Source organism: Plecotus auritus (genome assembly GCF_963455305.1).
Source record: "Plecotus auritus genome assembly, chromosome: 7".
NCBI classification, from domain to species: domain Eukaryota; kingdom Metazoa; phylum Chordata; class Mammalia; order Chiroptera; family Vespertilionidae; genus Plecotus; species Plecotus auritus.
In genome coordinates, this window is record NC_137774.1 from 52,920,219 (window position 1) to 52,938,806 (window position 18,588).

The 18,588-nt window shown below is 43.7% G+C and overlaps 1 protein-coding gene across 16 annotated transcripts in view; it reads left to right on the forward strand.

The window, feature by feature from the left end:
- Window positions 1-18,588, forward strand: part of NCOR1 (nuclear receptor corepressor 1) — a gene marked incomplete at its 3' end in the record, with an annotated part of 233,555 nt that overhangs the window by 88,692 nt on the left and 126,275 nt on the right. For 8 of the 16 annotated variants that reach the window (XM_080680923.1, XM_080680915.1, XM_080680917.1 and 5 more), the window contains 4 exons: window positions 9,381-9,494; window positions 17,058-17,114; window positions 17,853-17,905; window positions 18,239-18,265. In XM_080680923.1, coding sequence (XP_080537049.1) covers window positions 9,381-9,494; window positions 17,058-17,114; window positions 17,853-17,905; window positions 18,239-18,265 — 251 coding nt within the window. Of the gene's footprint in view, window positions 1-9,380; window positions 9,495-17,057; window positions 17,115-17,852; window positions 17,906-18,238; window positions 18,270-18,588 lie in introns of those variants that run through there. The other 8 variants (XM_080680927.1, XM_080680921.1, XM_080680926.1 and 5 more) reach the window with 2 other exon arrangements.

The following is an 18,588-nucleotide window of genomic DNA, read 5'->3' on the forward strand; positions in this document are numbered from 1 at the left end:
TGGTGTCCCTCAGCCCGGCCTGTGCCCTCTCACAGTCCAAGGAGCCCTGCAATCAATTGCCCCAAAGAGGTAGGCCCTGCCCAACTGGCTGGGACTCCTTGATGGATCGCCCAACTCGGTAGGCCATGCCCACCTGGCCAGGGCTCCATGATGGATTGTCCCCGCAGAGGGAGGCCCCGCCCACCCACCACAGCCCGCTGGTTGGTGGTCTGGGCCTCCTTCTTTGGGGCGATCGTGGAGCCCCCCAATTAGAAACATCAATGATGAGAGAGAATCATTGATGAGCTTCCTCCTGTATGCCCCCTACTGGGGATTGAGCCCACAACCCGGGTATGTCCCCTTGAGTGGAATCGAATTCAGTCCCCAGGCCGACGCTCTATCCACTGAGCCAAACCAGCTAGGGGGAGTTAGCCTACACTTTACTTTCTGTGCTCTTATATTTAAGGTGTATCTGTTACAAAGGTTTTATATACAGTCTGGCAACCTGTCTTTCCACAGCATAATTTAGTTTTTTTTAAACTGAAAATGATGATTAGTAATATCTAAAGGTTTTTTAACTACTTTATTTATGCTATTTGTCCTATTTTTTTTTTATGCTGATGTTGGTATTTTATTTTAATCCTTATTCTGGATTGATTTTTAAAAAAATCTTATTTCATTTTCTCCTGTCCCACTAGTTTGGTTTGCATTTCTGTGCTTATAGTTATTCCCCAGAAATTTTTTTTATTCATTTTTATTTTTTAGCCCCAGAAAATTTTAACAGCCTGTTTAAGTTGAATCCCAAAACTAATTAGTATTTTAGCCATGTTCTTGAGTAATATGAAGGTATAGAACTTCATTTCTTTCTATCTTCTCAATGTTTATGCTTTTGATGTCATATATTTTAGTTCTTTTTTTAAGACCACCTAAGACATTATTTTATATAATCATGTTAATTTAGGTTCATCCACACATTTGTCATCTTATTCATTCATTATTCCTTCATGCAGTGCAGATCTTCCATTTGGGTTACAAACTTGGGCTTAAAGAGCATCAGAATTTCCATTAGTGAGGATTTCTTAGCAAATCCAGTATTTGTTTTTTTTATGACTTAAATGTCATTTTTTATTTATGCCTGAAAGATTTCTTTATTTGGTACTAGAGGCCCGGTGCACGAAATTCGTGCATGGGGGTGTGTGCCCCTCAGCCCAGCCTGCACCCTCTCCAATCTGGGACCCCTACCTGGATTGGGCCTAAACGGGCAGTCGGACAACCCTCTCACAATCCAGGACTGCTGGCTCCCAACTGCTTGCCTGCTTGCCTTCCTGATTGCCCCTAACTGCTTCTGCCTGCCAGCCTGATCACCCCCTAACCACTCCCCTGCCAGCCTCATTGATGCCAAACTGCTCCCCTGCCAGCCTGATTGCCCCTAGCTGCCCTCCCCTGCAGGCCTGGTCCCCCCCAATTGCTCTCCCCTGCAGGCCTGGGTCCCCCCCAACTGCCCTTCCCTGCAGGCCCGGTCGCCCCCAATTTCCCTCTTCTGCCGGCCTGGTCACCCCTAACTGCCCTCCCCTGCAGGCTTGATCGCCCCCAACTGCCCTCCCTTGCAGGCCTGGTCCCTCCCAACTGTCCTCCCCTGCTGGCCATCTTGTGGTGGCCATCTTATGTCCACATGGGGGCAGCCATCTTGTGTGTTGGAGTGATGGTCAATTTGCATATTACTCTTTTATTAGATAGGATGTGGTTATTTTCTCTCAGTACACTGTCTTCTAGCTTCCATTGTTAAGACATCAGCCTTTACCCTAATTTGTATTCTTTTGTAGATAGTCTGAATTTTTTCTCTGACTCCTTTCAATATCTTTTTCTTTGGGTGGTATTGTTTTTATGATAATGTATTTAGGAATGGATTTATTATTTTTTTAACTCCAGCTTGGTATTCAATGAGCTTTCTCTATGTGTTAGAGTTTTTCATCAGTTCTAGGCCATTATGTTTTTTTACTAAACCCTTTTCTGTAGTTTTTTTGTCATCTCCTTCTGAAATTCCAGTTAGATAAAATAGCACTCTTGTCTTCCATGTGTCTTAATTGCTTTTCTTTCCCATTTTGTTACTTCTTTGGGCTTCATTGTGAAAAGTTTTAAAATTTCTGTGTTTCAGGATACATTTCTCTCTCCAGTTATATTTAATCTATCAAATATACTTTCAGTTTCAATAATTATGTTTTTATTGCTAGAATTTTTATTTGGCTCATTTTAAAATCTGCTTGATCATTAAAAATATTTCCTTTCCCTAGCCGGTTTGCCTCAGTGGATAGAGCATCAGCCTGCGGACTTAAGAGTCCCAGGTTCGATTCTGATCAAGGGCACATGCCCAGGTGGACTTGATCCCCAGTAGGCAGGAGGCAGCTGATCAATGATTCTCTCTCATCATTGATGTTTCTCTCTCTCCCTCTCCCTTCCTCTCTGAAATAAATAAAAATATATTTTAAAAAATTTATTTATTGAATCAGATTAAATCCTATCTAATAAAAGAGTAATATGCAAATTGACCATCACCCCAACACACAAGATGGCCGCCCCTGTGTGGTCAAAGATGGCTGCCCCCATGTGGACACAAGATGGCCACCACAAGATGGCCGGGAGGGGAGGGCAGTTGTGGGCGATCAGGCCAGCAGGGGAGGGCAGTTAGGGGTGACTGGGCTGGCAGAGGAGGGCAGTTGGGGGCGATCAAGCCTTCAGGGGAGGGCAGTTAGGGGTGACTGGGCTGGCAGAGAAGGGCCCTTGGGGGCGACCAGGCGGCAGGGGAGGGTAGTTGTGGGGACCCAGGCCTGTAGGGGAGAGCAGTTGGGGGCGACCAAGCCTGCAGGGGAGGGAAGTTAGGGGCGGCCAGGCTGGCAGGAGAGGGAAGTTAGGGGTGACCAGGCCAGCAGGGGAGCAGTTAGGCGTTGATCAGGCTGGCAGGGGAGTGGTTAAGGGGTGATTAGGCTGGCAGGCACAGTTGTTAGGGGCAATCAGGCAGGCAGGCAGGCAGGCGAGCGGTTGGGAGCCAGCAGTCCTGGATTGTGAGAGGGACATCCCTCGAGGGGTCCCAGATTGGAGAGGGTGCAGGCTGGGCTGAGGGACAGCCCCCCCCCATGCATGAATTCCGTGCACCAGGCCTCTAGTTTATAATAATATGCCTGACAATTATTTTACGTTTTATGGGTCTGGTTCTGCTGAGTTGGTGTTGTCTTTTGTTTCTTCACTTGTAAAGTGGTAATACTACTACTACTTTTTTTTTTTATTGATTTCAGAGAAGAAGAGAGAGGGATAGAGATAGATAGAAACATCAATGATGAGAGAGAAGCATTGAATGGCGCCCTCTTCTATGCCCCCCATTGGTAATCAAGCCCACAACCTGGGCATTTGCCCTGACCCAGAATCCATCTGTAATCTCCTGGTTCATAGGTTGACACTCAACCACAGACCTACACCGGCCAGACAATACTACTAATACCAATTAAATCATGTGAATGTTTAAGAGTTGAGATAATGAATATATTGAATAATATGTTGCCATTATAAATGCTAAATAATATTTAACAACTTATAATTAAAAATAATGAAATATATTGTGTGATCATTAAGAGATTATATAGCTACTAGAGGCTCGGTGCACGAAATTTGTGCACAGGGGGAAGGTGGCCCTCAGCCCAGCCTGCACCCTCGCAATCCAGGACCACTGGCTCCTAACCACTCACCTGCCTGTCGGCCTAATGCCCCCAACTGCCCTCCCCTGCAGGCCTGGTCGCCTCCAACTGCCCTCCCCTGCCAACCTGGTCACCCCCAACTGCCCTCCCCTGCTGGCCTGGTTGCCCCCAACTGCCCTCGCCTGCCGGCCTGATCGCCCTCAACTGCCCTCTCCTGCCGGCCTGATCTTCCCCCCAACTGCCCTCCCCTGCCGGCCTGATCTCGCCCCCAACTGCCCTCCCCTGCCGGCCTGGTCGCTTCTAACCCCCTGCCAGCCTGATCTTGCCCCTAACTGCTCTCTCCTTCTGGCCTGACCGTCCCTAACAGCCTCTGCCTCAGCCCCCACCACCATGGCTTTGTCCTGAAGGAATTTGGACGTCCAGAAGATGGCTGGTCTACCCGGTCTAATTAGCATATTACCCTTTTATTATTATAGATAGGTTATATAGTATAGGATTGGTTAAATGCGGGGGGAAAGCCTTGTTCATCAGGAGGAGATCCTCTTTGCAGACAAAAATACATCACCCCTGTATCTGGACTAATAGCCAGCCATATGCACTATAGTCCCCAAGCAGTTATTAAAAAATGAATTGCTTTCTTACACCTTACACCAAACAGCTGTTGCCCTTAAGACCCCTTCTCAGCCCCCACCTTAGGTTCTGCCTACACAGTTCACCCAGATTAGGTTATTATTGATTGGTTTCTATGCCAGTCAGCTTCAAAAGCTCTGCCTCCTAGGCAGCCATTGGTTCCTCGCAGTTCATCCACATTTGGTTCTGATTGGTCGGTTTCTATGCCAGTGATTGTCAAAAGTCCACCTCCTAGGTATCCATTGGTTCCTCTGGGAAATCCAGAACGTCCCCGCATTCATGTTGGTGCCAGCCCTTCAGTCACACTCCCAGTCCACTACCTAGTGTATCTCTGAGAAGTGGCACCTCAGGTCTACGCTGGTGGCAATTTTGAATTCTCATCCTTGACCTAATGTTACGGTGCGAGCTCCATAAAGGCAAGCATTTATCTTGTTCATTCTTAGTTCACTCATAGACTTTACCTGTGTCTGTGCATCTATGCTGGCACCGCATGGTGACCGGTTGAACAGTCGTTTCGGTCGTTATGGTCACTGCCTTTTTATATCATATACTAGGGACCCAGTGCACGAATTCGTGCACCTTGAAAGGAACTGTGTGCCGTGAGGCAAGGGTTGCCCCTTCCTGTCCCCTCCCGCCGCAGCCCCCAGTCCCGTCTGCCAGCAGCCCCGCTCCTGCCACCACTGCTCCCACCTGCTGACGGCATGGAGCGATTGGGGCCGGCACTATCAGCGGGTGCGAGCAGTGGCTGCTACCCCGATTTCCACTCAGGAGCAGGGGGAGGTGGAGAAGTGCTCAGGGGTGATTGGGGCCGGCAGCCACCGCTGGCACCCACTGACGGCGCCTAACTATCAGGACCGGTGCCAGGCGCTGGCAGTGGGTGCGAGCTATGGCTGCTGGCCCTGATTGCCCCTCAGGAGCAGGGGGCGGTGGAGAAGCCCTGAGGAGCGATTGGGGCCAGGCACCAGCAGTGGGTGCAAGCGGTGGCTCTGGCACCGGTAGCGGGTGCAAGCAGGGCCAGTGCCCGCAACAGGTGCAAACACCAGGTGGGACCATGGTGCACTGGAGCAAAGAATTTACAGTAACCACCAGAGGCTCGCCCTGATGACAACTACTGGCGCCCTGCCTTGGTATGGTGCCCCTGCTCACCTAATCCACCATCCCTCTGCAGCTGACATCATAGCGACCGGTTGTTTGGTTGTTCCACCATTTGGTCTATTTGCATATTAGCCTTTTATTTTATCTACACTAATAAAAGAGAAATAGGCACATTGACCGTACCTCCGCAACGCCCACCAGCCAATCAGGAGTGAGATGCAGATTAACCCCACAAAGGTGGAGGGTTAATTTGCATATGCAGGCGCAGAGCGAAGACTGAAGGATCTGGCCCGAGCAAAGACTGAATGCTGAAGAGTGAAGACGACTGAAGACTGAAGAGGCTTGGCTTCTCCGCTGCGGCTGGAGCGAAGGCCTGGGTCCTGGATGCCAGAGGAAAACTAGTGCCGGCAGTCAGGGGAAGGAAGGCCTATTGCACGAATCTTCGTGCAACGGGCCTCTAGTAGGATAATAAAGAGCTAATATGCAAATGGTCGTTGCGCCCTCGCACCATTGCGCCCTCTCGCTGAGGCCAGGGGACCTGAGGCCGGGCTGGGAGACCTGAGGTCGTGCCCCCTGCCCCACACTGGGGGACCTGAGACTGCGTCGTGGAACCTGAGGCCGCGCCCCTTTACCCAGCGGGGTTTGACGGTGGACCTGAGGCTGTGCCCCTCGCCTGGCAGGTCTTGATGGGGGACCTGAGGCTGCGCCCACCGCCCTGCGCCGGGCTGGGAGACCTGAGGCTGCGCGCCGTGCCCTGCAGGGCTTGACGGGGGTGGGGCTGGCTGGGTCTGGGTCTCCCACGATTTCGAGGCGCATGCAGGTGGGCAGGGACTTGACTCTGGGTCCCTCAACGCACCCCAGACTCTGATAGGAGGGAGATTTTCATATATATTTTACTAATTTTCTTTCATCTCTGACACTTCTATTATAGAGAAAGGGCAAATAGCATTATTACAATATTTCCTCTAATTGATTCCCTTTTAATGTGCACAAATATCGTGCATTGGGCCACTAGTATATAGATAATTATGTTGAGATATGTCAAAGATAACTTGTAAATAAGGAAATATACCATAGATGAATAGAAACAATGTTAATAATGTGTGGTCATATTTATATGTTTATACATTTTCAATAAAAATTCCAACAATTTAGTTTTAAATTTTTGCAGATTTGTAAAGTTAATGTGAAAGGGCAAATAGGTGAGGAAAATTTGTATGTTTTGTTTTTGTTTGTCTGTTTCTGTCCTTCTGTTAAAATGATTTTTGTCCCAGGGCTACTTGGGTACTAAAAACAAAATGTGATTTTCTGAAATTTGTTTGTTCCTTTCTCTAAATCCACTTAACAGGGATCCTAAAAGAAGGCCCTTGGGGTAAAGGAAAGAAAGGGCATGGTTGAAGAACTTATTCCCATTAAGATGATTTCACAACTCCAAAGATCTGTCGTTTGCTTATATAGATAGCATATTGCAAGAGTACTTTTAACTTCAAAGTGGAAATGGTTTAAACTTCTTACTTGGAGGATTTTTATCCTTTCATTTGGGTGTGCTGAGTTCTAGTACAGATGATTTTTTTCTTCTGGGCTTTTAGTAGACTTAACATCTTTACCTAATGTCTTTTTTTTTCATCTTGGGCAGCGAACTTATATTGATGTGGCTATTTGTTGAGCATTTACTAGGTATCACTGGTTTAGGTGTTGGGGGGGAAAAAGCAGTGAACATAGCAGACCAGGTCCCTGCTTACTTCAGTAATAATTATAGGGAATTTTATTATACTAAATGAACATTTTTAGTTGTCATATATTTTTGAGTCATTCATTCCTCTCAAAAAGCTATGTGATAAGTAGGATTAATATCCCTACTTCATATATGAGTGGTTTATATTCTTGCTGAAGATTGAGGTAAGGACTTAGTAAGGGTCCTAGGATCACACCACTTATAAGACAGTGACCCTAAAGCTCAAACCCAGGCAGAGTAATACAGATAGCTTTCTGCTTTGTAATTGCACATACCAGCAGTCCATATTCTTGTGGTTTTGCCAGTGCCTCTTGACTAGGAAACAAAGTTTGGGGTGGGGTGGAGGTGGGGCATGGTGCTATTACTAAGTTAAGGATTAATTCTTTAACGCAGTTCTCCCATGCTCTATCCCCACCAGACATTAACATAAACCATATATCTGTAACATATAAAAGTGTTTTCCAGTGCCACAAAAGATCATTGTGATAGAAGTTTATGGGGTATCTTTTTTACTTACTTACTTACTTACTTACTTACTTACTTATTTATTTAATTTCTAATTTTTTATTTTTTTATTTTTTTTTTTTAAAATATATTTTATTGATATTTCACAGAGAGGAAGGGAGAGGGATAGAGAGTTAGAAACATCGATGAGAGAGAAACATCGATCAGCTGCCTCCTGCACACCTCCCACTGGGGATGTGCCCGCAACCAAGGTACATGCCCTTGACCGGAATCGAACCCGGGACCCTTCAGTCCGCAGGCCGACGCTCTATCCACTGAGCCAAACCGGTTTCGGCTAATTTCTAATTTTTTAAATGTATTTTTATTGATTTCAGATAGGAAGGGAGAGGGAGAGAGAGAGAAACATCAATTATGAAAGAGAATCTTTGATTGGCTGCCTCCTGCACTGCCTCCAGTGGGGATTGAGCTTGGAACCCAGGCATGTGCCCTGACCAGGAATCCAACGGTGATGTCCTGGTTCATAGGTCAACAACTTAATCACTGAGCCACGGGTTTTGCACTATGGGGATCTTTATGTGTTTCGTTTCTCTTATTATTTTGTTTTATTTATAAGAATTAAAATATTAAATGATTTATCTAATGATGATTTATGTTGTTTATCCTATCTAATAAAAGAGTAATATGCAAATTGACCGTACCTCTGCTACACCCACCAGCCAATCAGGAGCGAGTATGCAAATTAACCCAACCAAGATGGCTGTGGCCACGGAGCAAGCAGGAGGCTTGGGTTTCCCCGGCAATGGAGAAAGCCAAGTTTCCTGCACACCCTGGCCGGCCCAGGCCTCTGCTCAAGGCTACAAAGTTTCAATTATAGAAGATAAATAAATTCCAACAAAAATGGTTGTGGCCACAGAGTGAGCAGGAGGCTTGGGTTTCCCCAGTGATGGAGGAAGCCCAACTTCCTGGCCAGCCCTGGCCTCCGCTCAAGGCTTCAAAGTTTCAATTATAGAAGATAAATAAATCCCAGATCCCAGGGCCTCCGCTTGGGTCGCTGGGGGACGTGGCTGGCCTGCAAACCACCACAGGCCCGTCGCCCAGGCCACCCCACGCCCCAAGGGAACCCCCACCCTGATCCAGAACACCCTTTCAGGGCAAACCAGCTGGCCCTCACCCGTGCACCAGGCCTCTATCCTATGTAATAAACGAGTAATATGCAAATTGACCATCACTCTAACACACAAGATGGCTGCCCCCATGTGGACACAAGATGGCTGCCACAAGATGGCCAGCAGGGGAGGGCAGTTGGGGGCGACCAGGCCTGCAGGGAAGGGCAGTTGGGGGGGACCCAGGCCTGCAGGGGAGAGCAGTTGAGGTGGACCAGGCCTGCAGGGGAGGGCAGTTAGGGGCAATCAGGCTGGTAGGGGAGCCATTAGGCATCAATGAGGCTGGTAGGGGAGTGGTTAGGGGGTGATCAGGCTGGCAGGCAGAAGCGGTTTTAGGGGCAATCAGGAAGGCAGGCAGGCGAGCAGTTGGGAGCTAGCAGTCCTGGATTGTGAGAGGGTGCAGGCCGGGCTGAGGGACCACCCCCCATGCACAAATTTCATGCACTGGGCCTCTAGTTTATTAATAAAAATAAATCTAATAGAATTTGTTAGAGCCCTAGTAATTTACATGATTTCCCTATAGAATCAGCACAATATTACTCAGTAGCATGTGTTATCTCTGGTGATTAATTACTGGTGGGGGTGACATGCAGCAGATGCCTGACTCTTTCTTTTTGGATCTCTTAGCAACAACTAGAAGAAGAAGCGGCTAAACCTCCTGAGCCTGAGAAGCCTGTGTCCCCTCCTCCTGTGGAACAGAAACACCGCAGTATTGTCCAAATTATTTATGATGAGAATCGGGTAAGCTCATGCCATTTTTGATGGCACAAGCCTTTGAAACCATTTGTGCCTTTTCTTAGTTATCAGTGAGTTCTGTAGTGATGTTAATGTATTTAAATCTGGTTTCTGTTATAATTTTTAATGTTCTTAAACTTTGATTGACTGAAGCTTGGTGCTTTTACCTTATGAAGAAAAGTTGACATTTGTATCTTAAATTATTTAATATTTTATTTACATGTTATATAAATATTATTTAATGAGGGTATAGTTTTATCAGCTGAGTCTCTCTCCTATTATATAAATACTGGCAAAAAAGTTTTGTTTTGTACCAAATAATAAAAAACAGTCATTCTATAGTTTTTTTACTTTATAAGGGGCATTTATTGCCAGATTCTGATACCATTCCAGTAGAGATAGGTCACATTATCAACTTCACAATTAATAGCTGGGCTATGGTTTGAATCCTAGTTATAATGTGTGAGGTCATTAACCTTTAGTTAGACTTTGCTTTTTTAGGTTTATTAAAATAATTTTTATACTAATAAAAGTATATGAATTTAGGAAAGCCAGGCCTCAATTCTGTGAATTATTTTGTGATGTCAAAGTTAGTTTTTGGCCAGAATCTGGCCCAGGAATGAGTAGTTAAAAGGAAACTGATTCCATCTTAATATCAACAAAACTTTCCAACAGAGCTGTTTGACAGTGGTCTTCCAGAAGTCCTCAGTCCTCAGTCCAGAGATGAATAATATGCCTTAAGTACTGTGGGAGAGAATAGGCATGTTAGCTAATGTTGGTCATAAGATAGAAGTTGGGATTGTTGTTTCAATTTGCTTCTTTCTAGTGAGTGGAGCAGTACATCTTATAGGCAGCCAATCCTATCTAATAAAAGAGTAATATGCAAATTAACCATCACTCCGCTGCACCCACAAGCCATGCCCACCAGCCACGCCCACCAGCCAATCAGGAGTAAATATGCAAATAAACCCAACCAAGATGGCTACCGCCACAGAGAGCAGGAGGGAGGCATGGGTTTCCCCGGCAATGGAGGAAGCCAAGCTTTCCGCCTGCCCTTGCCAGCCTAGCCCTCCACTCAAGGCTACAAAGTTTCAATGATAGAAGATACATAAACCCAAACAGAAATGGCGGCAGCCACGGAGCTGGAAAGAGCAGGAGGCTAGGGTTGCCCGCGGCGATGGAGGAAGCCAAGCTTCTGCAGCCCTGGCTGGCCCAGGCCTCGCTTAAGGCTACAAAGTTTCAATTACAGAAGATACATAAATCCCAATAGAAATGACTGCTGCCATGGAGCAAGCAGAAGACTTGTCTCCATTCCAGGCTACAAAGTTTCAATTGTAGAAGATAAATAAACCCCAGATACCAGGGCCTCCGCTTGGGTCGCCAGGGGGTGTGGCTGGCCTACAAACCACCACAGGCCCCTCGCCCAGGCCACCCCACGCCCCAAGGGAACCCACACCTGATCTGGGACACCCGTCAGGGCAAACCAGCTGGCCCCCACCCATGCACCAGGTCTCTATACTATCTAATAAAAGAGTAATATGCAGATTGACCTTCACTCCAACACACAAGATGGCTTCCCCCATGTGGTTAAAGATCCTGCCCCCATTTGGACACAAGATGGCCACCACAAGATGGCCAGCATGGGAGGGCAGTTGCGAGAGACCAGGTCTCAAAGGGAAGGCAGTTGTGGGCAATTAGGCCAGCATGGGAGGGCAGTTAGGGGTGACCAAGCCGGCAGAGGAAGGAAGTTGGGGCGACCAGGCCTGCAGGGAAGGGCAGTTAGGGGTGACCCGGCTGGCAGAGGAGGGAAGTTGGGGGCGGCCAGGCCTGCAGGGAAAGGCATTTGGGAGGGACCCAGGCCTGCAGGGGAGAGCAGTTGGGGGTGGGGGGACCAGGCCTGCAGGGGAGGGCAGTTAGGGGTGACCAGGCCTGCAGGGGAGGGCAGTTAGGGGCAAACAGGCTGGCAGGGGAGCAGTTAGGCATCAATCAGGCTGGCAGGGGAGTGGTTAGGGGGTGATCATGCTGGCAGGCAGAAGCGGTTAGGGGCAATCAGGAAGGCAGGCAGACGAGCAGTTGGGAGCCAGCAGTCCTGAATTGTGAGAGGGATGTCTGACTGCCTGTTTAAGCCTGACTGCCCAGTGGGATTGGGCTTAAACGGGCAGTTGGACATCCCTCGAGGGTTCCCAGATTGGAGAGGGTGCAGGCTGGGCTGAGGGACACACACCCCTGTGCACAAATTTTGTGCATCGGGCCTCTAGGATCTTTATAGATCCTAAAGGAAATTGGTCTTAAGAAAAACAGCTGTGAATTAGTCATTAAATAAAAATTTATAGGAATGATCTTGGATTCATATGTATACATTTGTGTCTATATGGATAACTGAAGTCAGCAGATATGTAATACTTAAAGTAATTGGAAGTGTCATGGCAGGTAATATGGACAATTAATATTATTTTTTGGCTGAGTTCAAAATTAGTCCATTTTATTGAATGGACAGAGCTACGTACATGAGGATCTATCAAGTGAGGGGCAGTGGGACTGCCTTGTGGCATGCCTAGAGGGGCAGTGCTCGGTGGTCATGCAGGGATGTGGCCTGGGTTGGCTCATACTTCATTATTTAAGAGAAGCCATGAACATGGAAATTTATGTGAAATTTCCTGCTTTTAAAAAAAAAACTCTGTAGAACAATAAAAGAACCTTTGTGGGCTAATGGGCTTCTTGGCCACTTTGTGATGTCCGGAAGAAAGTAAAGAGGGGTTAGAGCTAATAGCAATGGAAAATAATCTTTTAAAATAAAATGCTGAATTCTTTCTCAGTATGAATTAATTTTCAAATAAATGGAATTCAATATTTATTAATTGATTGAATTTCTTAGTTACCTTTGTCTCACAAACCTAATAAACAGTTCCAACATTAGTGAATTCTGTGATTGCCCGAGTAGGATGTGAGGACTGATAGACAATTTAATTTGTGCTCAATATTTGTATATGTTTTCATTAATTAGGATAGTATATGTTTCTTGATGCCCATCATCAAACCTGAAATCTTGCAGACCTCTCTTTCCATTTTAGAATTTGCATATTTGTTGTGTAGTCTGTAAAGAATTGAACAACCAAACTTGAAATCTGTGTTAGTATTAGAATCACAGTAAAGATTATTTTCAACTTACATACTATAGGAATCACCTTTTTCATATTATTTTTGTATACCCTGCACCTAGTCATCTGCTGTGGTTGTACTTGTGCAGTCATAGAATTGTAGCAGAGGTTCCTGGAGGGGAAGTGATGGGAGCACAGCTGGGCATAGGCTTTCTCACACTAACTTCTTACCTTGCTGCTTTGTGTAAGGTCTACACTGATTCTCGAGCTTGGTACAATGAATGATTTTATCTGTTTTGACTCTGTAGGTAAGGAGAGAGTGTACATCGACCTCTTGTTCCTTGTTTGCAGCAGTCTACACTGGTTGGGAATTAAGCCAGATGTAGCTTCAGAGATAGGGGCTATTATCTTGTTTAAGGCATCTTTCTTTCATTTAGAAAGTGGGAAGAAGACAACTCCTTAAAAATTACTGTTAATTTCAAAATTGGCTTCCTGAGAGAAAAATTGCCTTGCATCATATTTAAAACTCAGACTAAGATTTATTTAGTCTCTAAATAGACCCTACTCCTGGACTATTTTTAATAGTTCAGTTTGGGTTCCAAAAATATTTATAAATGTTCTAATTTCAGAATTATAATACATACAGAAGACCGGGGGAGGTATGGACTATAGTTTTCAAAATCTTGCTTATATTTTGATTGAATGATGTACAAGTTAATGTGACACTAGAAGAAAGAAAGGGATTGACAGTAGAGAGTATGCTTAGTGTCAAATGCCTCTAGTCACCTTGGCCCGTGTCCTAGGAATTACTTATTTTGTCTCTCTGTTACTGTAGATTTAGCTAATCAATGAAGAGCATCAGTCCTACCTCTTAAAATTTAGTCTGATCAATTGCTCCCCTCTTCCTTTTTTGGAAATAGCTTAATTTGAGCCCTCATCTCTCACATACTGGTAGATAGTGAGTTTCCTTCCTTTAGTCTTTTTTCTTTTTAATCTAGCCTTTCTATTTGTCCCATAATGTGATTATTCAGATAAAACCTTTTGAGGATATCCAGCTTTCTACAGACTAACCCAAACTTTTTTTCAGTGCTTACATGCCTATCTGCCTGGCCCTTGGCCTGATACTCCTTCCTTAGTGATATCCTGCCAGAGCAGGTTTTGAATGTGCCCTTGAAATTACTATCTTTACCTCTGCCTTCAGGTGTTACTGTGCCTTCTTTTTTTTCTGTCTCTTTCTATCCATTGCACTTGTACTTTAAGACCCAGCTTAAGTATTGTTTTCTCTATGAAGCCTTTCAAGACTCCTTCTCTTCCTATTCTAGGAAGGGCAATTTTATTCATTGTTCTCTTGGGGTCTAGCCCAGCCGTGGGCAAACTACAGCCCGCGGGCCGGATCTGGCCCGTTCGGCTGTTCTATCCGGCCCGCGGAGCCGAAAGAGCGGAGGGTTCTCTTGCTCTCCCCTCCGCTCCTTTACTTTGAATTTATATTAGTTCACACAAACACTCCATCCATGCTTTTGTTCCGGCCCTCCGGTCCAGTTTAAGAACCCATTGTGGCCCTCGAGTCAAAAAGTTTGCCCACCCCTGGTCTAGCCAGTGTCCCGATTATACCCAACATATGTTTGAAGAATTAATTACTTCTGTCTGTAGACTTATAATAAAATTTATAATATGGTAATGTGAGGTTTTTAAATTAAAGTTTTTCTGCCAAACTATTGATAGGTTAATCTGTTCTTAGCAAGTAAGCCAACGTGAAGTCAAATATTTAATAAAATTTTGCAAAACTTAAATCTTGGGGTCAGCAAACATCTTAAAAATCAGCCTTTATAATTAGCCCTGAAAAGGTAAGTGCCTTTTTACATAATAGGATACTGGTAAATATTTGCCATAAGATGATTTTGCTCCCTTGTCTCTCAGTATTATTTATGTACAATTCCACTTTACTTGTTCTTGGTATCAACTCTAATATAGAGTGCCTTGAGAAAGCAAATTTAAAAACTAGTGTGTTGGGTCTAGAGAGAGTAATCTACAGGTGGTTGATATTTCAAAATTCGTCATCTGTAATTATATTTGTACTAGAGGCCCAGTGCATGAAATTCATGCATGGGTAGAGTCCCTAGTGGCTGCCGGCTTCCAGCCGGGGCCTCCCGTCCTGCGGTTGGCTGGCCAGCCGTCCGGCCCCACCCCCTGGTTGAGCTCTTGGTCGAACACCCAGTCAAGAGGACAATTTGCATATTAGGCTTTTATTATATAGGATGTTATTTAACATATTCCAAAAACTAATAAATTTGAATTTTGTTACAATTACATTTTGACTTCTTTTTAAAAAAATATCTTTTTTTAGAAAATGTATTTTTTTGTTGCTTTCAGAGAGGAAGGGAGAGGGAGAGAAAGATGGAAACATCCATGATAAGAGAATATCATTGATCGGCTGCCTCCTGTACACCCCCTACTGGGGATCGAGCCCACAGCCCAGGCATGTGCCCTGACCAGGAATCCAGCCATGACCTCCTGCTTCATAGGTTGGCACTCAACCACTGAGCCACACTGGCTGGGCTACATTTTGGCTTCTTGACATTAATAGTTACGAGAGACTATTTTTTTTTTAAAAAGTATTTTATTGATTTTTACAGAGAGGAAGGGTGAGGGATAGAGAGTTAGAAACATCAATGAGAGAGAAACATCCATCAGCTGCCTCCTGCACACCCCCTACTGGGGATGTGCCCGCAACCAAGGTACGTGCCCTTTACCAGAATTGAACCTGGGACCCTTCAGTCTGCAGGCCGACTCTCTATCCACTGAGCCAAACCAGTTAGGGCACCAGAGACTATTTTTATTGTCATACCTTGGCAGAGGGGTGGAGGCTACTGGCATCTAGAGGGTAGAGGCCAGGGATATTGCCAAATTTCTACAATGCATAGCACAGCCCCCAAAATAAGAAAATATCTGGCCCAAAATGTTTATAGTACAACGTTTAACCAATCCTGCCTTTAAAACCATCTGTAGCCTGGCTGGCGTGGCTCAGTGGTTGAGCAGCGACTTATGAACCAGGAAGTCTTGGTTCAGTTCCTGATCCAGGCATATGCCTAGGCTGTGGGCTTGATCCCCAGTAGGGGGCCTGCAGGAGGCAGCTGATCAATGATTCTCTGTCATTATTGATGATTCTCTCTCTCTTCTCCTCTCCCTTCCTCTCTGAAATCAATAAAAATATATTTTAAAAAATCTATAGAAATAGAATTTGCTATGCAAATTTAATGGGTATATTTATAGTTTTGTATTTGACATTTTTGATATGTTTATCTCTCATCTGAATTATCTTTTAAGTTTATTGGAGTTTGGATAGTTCATTACATTATTTTGTCCTTCCTAAGCCAGTTAAACATTTTTTTCACATAATATGTACTAAATAAATATTTGATTGATAAATGAGATGAAAAGAGGAATATTTATTTTAAGGGAACATCTTTCTTTATACTTGGGAAATACTGATTGATACCCATTTCTGTTTGCATGTCCCATCAGAAGCCCTGGAGAGTTTTTTAGCCAGATGCAGTGAGGTGGGGTCTGCAGCAGGCCATGAGCCATTGTTACTAATGAGACTTCTGGGAGAGAAAAGAGATTTGAGAACCACTGAGACATTTGCTAGTCATATAATTCTAATTTAAATATATTGTTTTGAATTTTGTTATATTTTATTTGTTTTTTAAAGGATGATTTCTGTTAGATAGCACTTATTTTACTTTTGAAAATAACATATGAAATATATATTATTCACCATTTATTTACTACTGAACACTTGAGTAATTCAGACTAGTTGTTTGCTCTAGTTTGGGGGTTATTGCTAAAGTTTTCTTGTAACTAGAAAGTAAGCTTATTATAAGCTGTTCTTCAAAGAGATCAATTTGGCTTATCACAGCAAAGATTGACAACTTTATGGTGTTTTAATTATTTAATTTTCATTAAAGACATTTTTAGTTGAAGTATTTAGAATGTTTGAAGGATTCATTTCTAATTGTGGATCCCTGTTCCCTCTCCCTAGAATGAATATATATTTGCTTTTAAGAATTCACCAATTCTTTAGGCAGTGCTTTCAATACAAATGTTAAGCTTTGAATTTGGTGAGGAAATTATGACAATAGAAATAGTATTTTAGCCTGTCATATAAGAAGAATGTTTGGAAATAAAGATAAGTTTAAGTATAGATTAGTCTTTAGATAAATGTTGTTATACTAGAGGCCCTATGCCCGAAATTCGTGCAAGGGGCTTGGCCCTGGCAGCCCCGGCTGCCTTGGCCTCACAGCCCCGGCATCTTCTGGAAGGTCATCCGGAAGGTCGTCCAGACAGTTGTCTGGACGGTCGTTCTGCTGTCTGGTCTAATTAGCATATTAGCTCTTTATTATATAGTATTGGTAATGATTTTGCACTTAGGTAATATAATTTTTAGTTATACAGTATAATAATGTCTTTGTAGAAAAAAGCAGAAGAAGCTCATAAAATATTTGAAGGTCTTGGCCCAAAAGTTGAACTGGTAAGTAAGAAATTATTTTTTTTTATTTCTAGTGCTTTTTTGGTATTAGTTTTTCTTGGGATAAGATGGAATACAATCTACTTATTTTGAGGTGAGAGCAATATAGCTGGGCAGTAATTTGTGATCAAATTTAAAATAATGGTGCACGACCAAAAGGTTGCAGGTTTGATTCCCAGTCAGGGAACATGTGTTAGGTTGTGGGTTTGATCCCATTCAGGCACGTACAGGAGGCAACCGGTTGATGTCTCTTTCTCACATTGATGTCTCTCTCTCTTTCTCCCTTCTTCTCTCTCTAAAAATCAATTAAAAAAGATATCCTCGGTTAAGGGTTAAAATAATAATAATAATAATGGTGCAGGAACTTGGTTACCTTTGAAAAGCATTATCCTGGGTAGCCATTTAATCATCCACATAGAAGGAGAAAGAAGTAAGAATAAAAATAGGAAGCTCTTTGAATCATTCTGTTAGGATGATGATAGTGCTTAAGCTTTCTTTGCTTTTAAAATTAAAAATGAATGAATATTTATTATGGAATACAGTGGATTTATAAACTTCCTAGGAATGGCATTGTTAGAGTTACTCAGGGAACCTGAAAGTCTGGAGGTTTTGGTAGGGCACATATTGTGTAGACCCATTAGTACTTTATTTAGCCTTACAATAAAATATAATTTGTTTCCTTGTCTCTTTATAGACATATGTACAACATTTTATGAATAAATATTTGATTCTATTTTATAGCCACTCTATAACCAGCCATCAGATACCAAGGTGTACCATGAGAACATCAAAACGTAAGTATTTATTGTCTCTAGAGTTCTTCAGTTAAAGACCATATATTCTATAAAGAGATTGTTTTTATGTTATCTTCTGACATATTATTATAATATAGTGTTGGTATATTTTAGATTTGTGTAATTTGCTGTCATTTTACTATATGTTATCTTCCTCTGGCTTCTTGGGGGTTGGGGTAACAGCTTTGAGTTTCCGAGGCCAAAAAATGAAATAAATTATTGCATAAAACTAGCTGGTTTTATAATCTGCTAGTAAAAAAGGTGGATACTTAACATTGAAATGGCTTACCTTGAGGCTTGAATTTTTTGCCTCCTGTTTTGTCTTTTTTTCAGTGGAGTACCTGCAAGGCGCATGATGAAGTAAGATAATGAAGCTTTTTCATTTAAGACTAGTGATGACACCGTCCCCCACCAAGCCACATCTGCCATTGCAAAGTAGAAGTGCCACGGATCATTTTATCATTATTCAAAATCCTATTCTAGGGAAATCCCTTCCATGACTCTTGCTAATGACGGTATTTGTAGACCCTTCTGCCATTTAATGTCCTGGTGCCTTGGAAGCGCTCAGTCACCTCACCTGGGTGAGGAAAGCTCCAAAGTGTAGTTTGTTTAGCCTTGCTCATCCTAGATACCAGGCCTTTATGGATGCGGATTTTGGAATAAGAAAATAAGTAAAAAAGAAA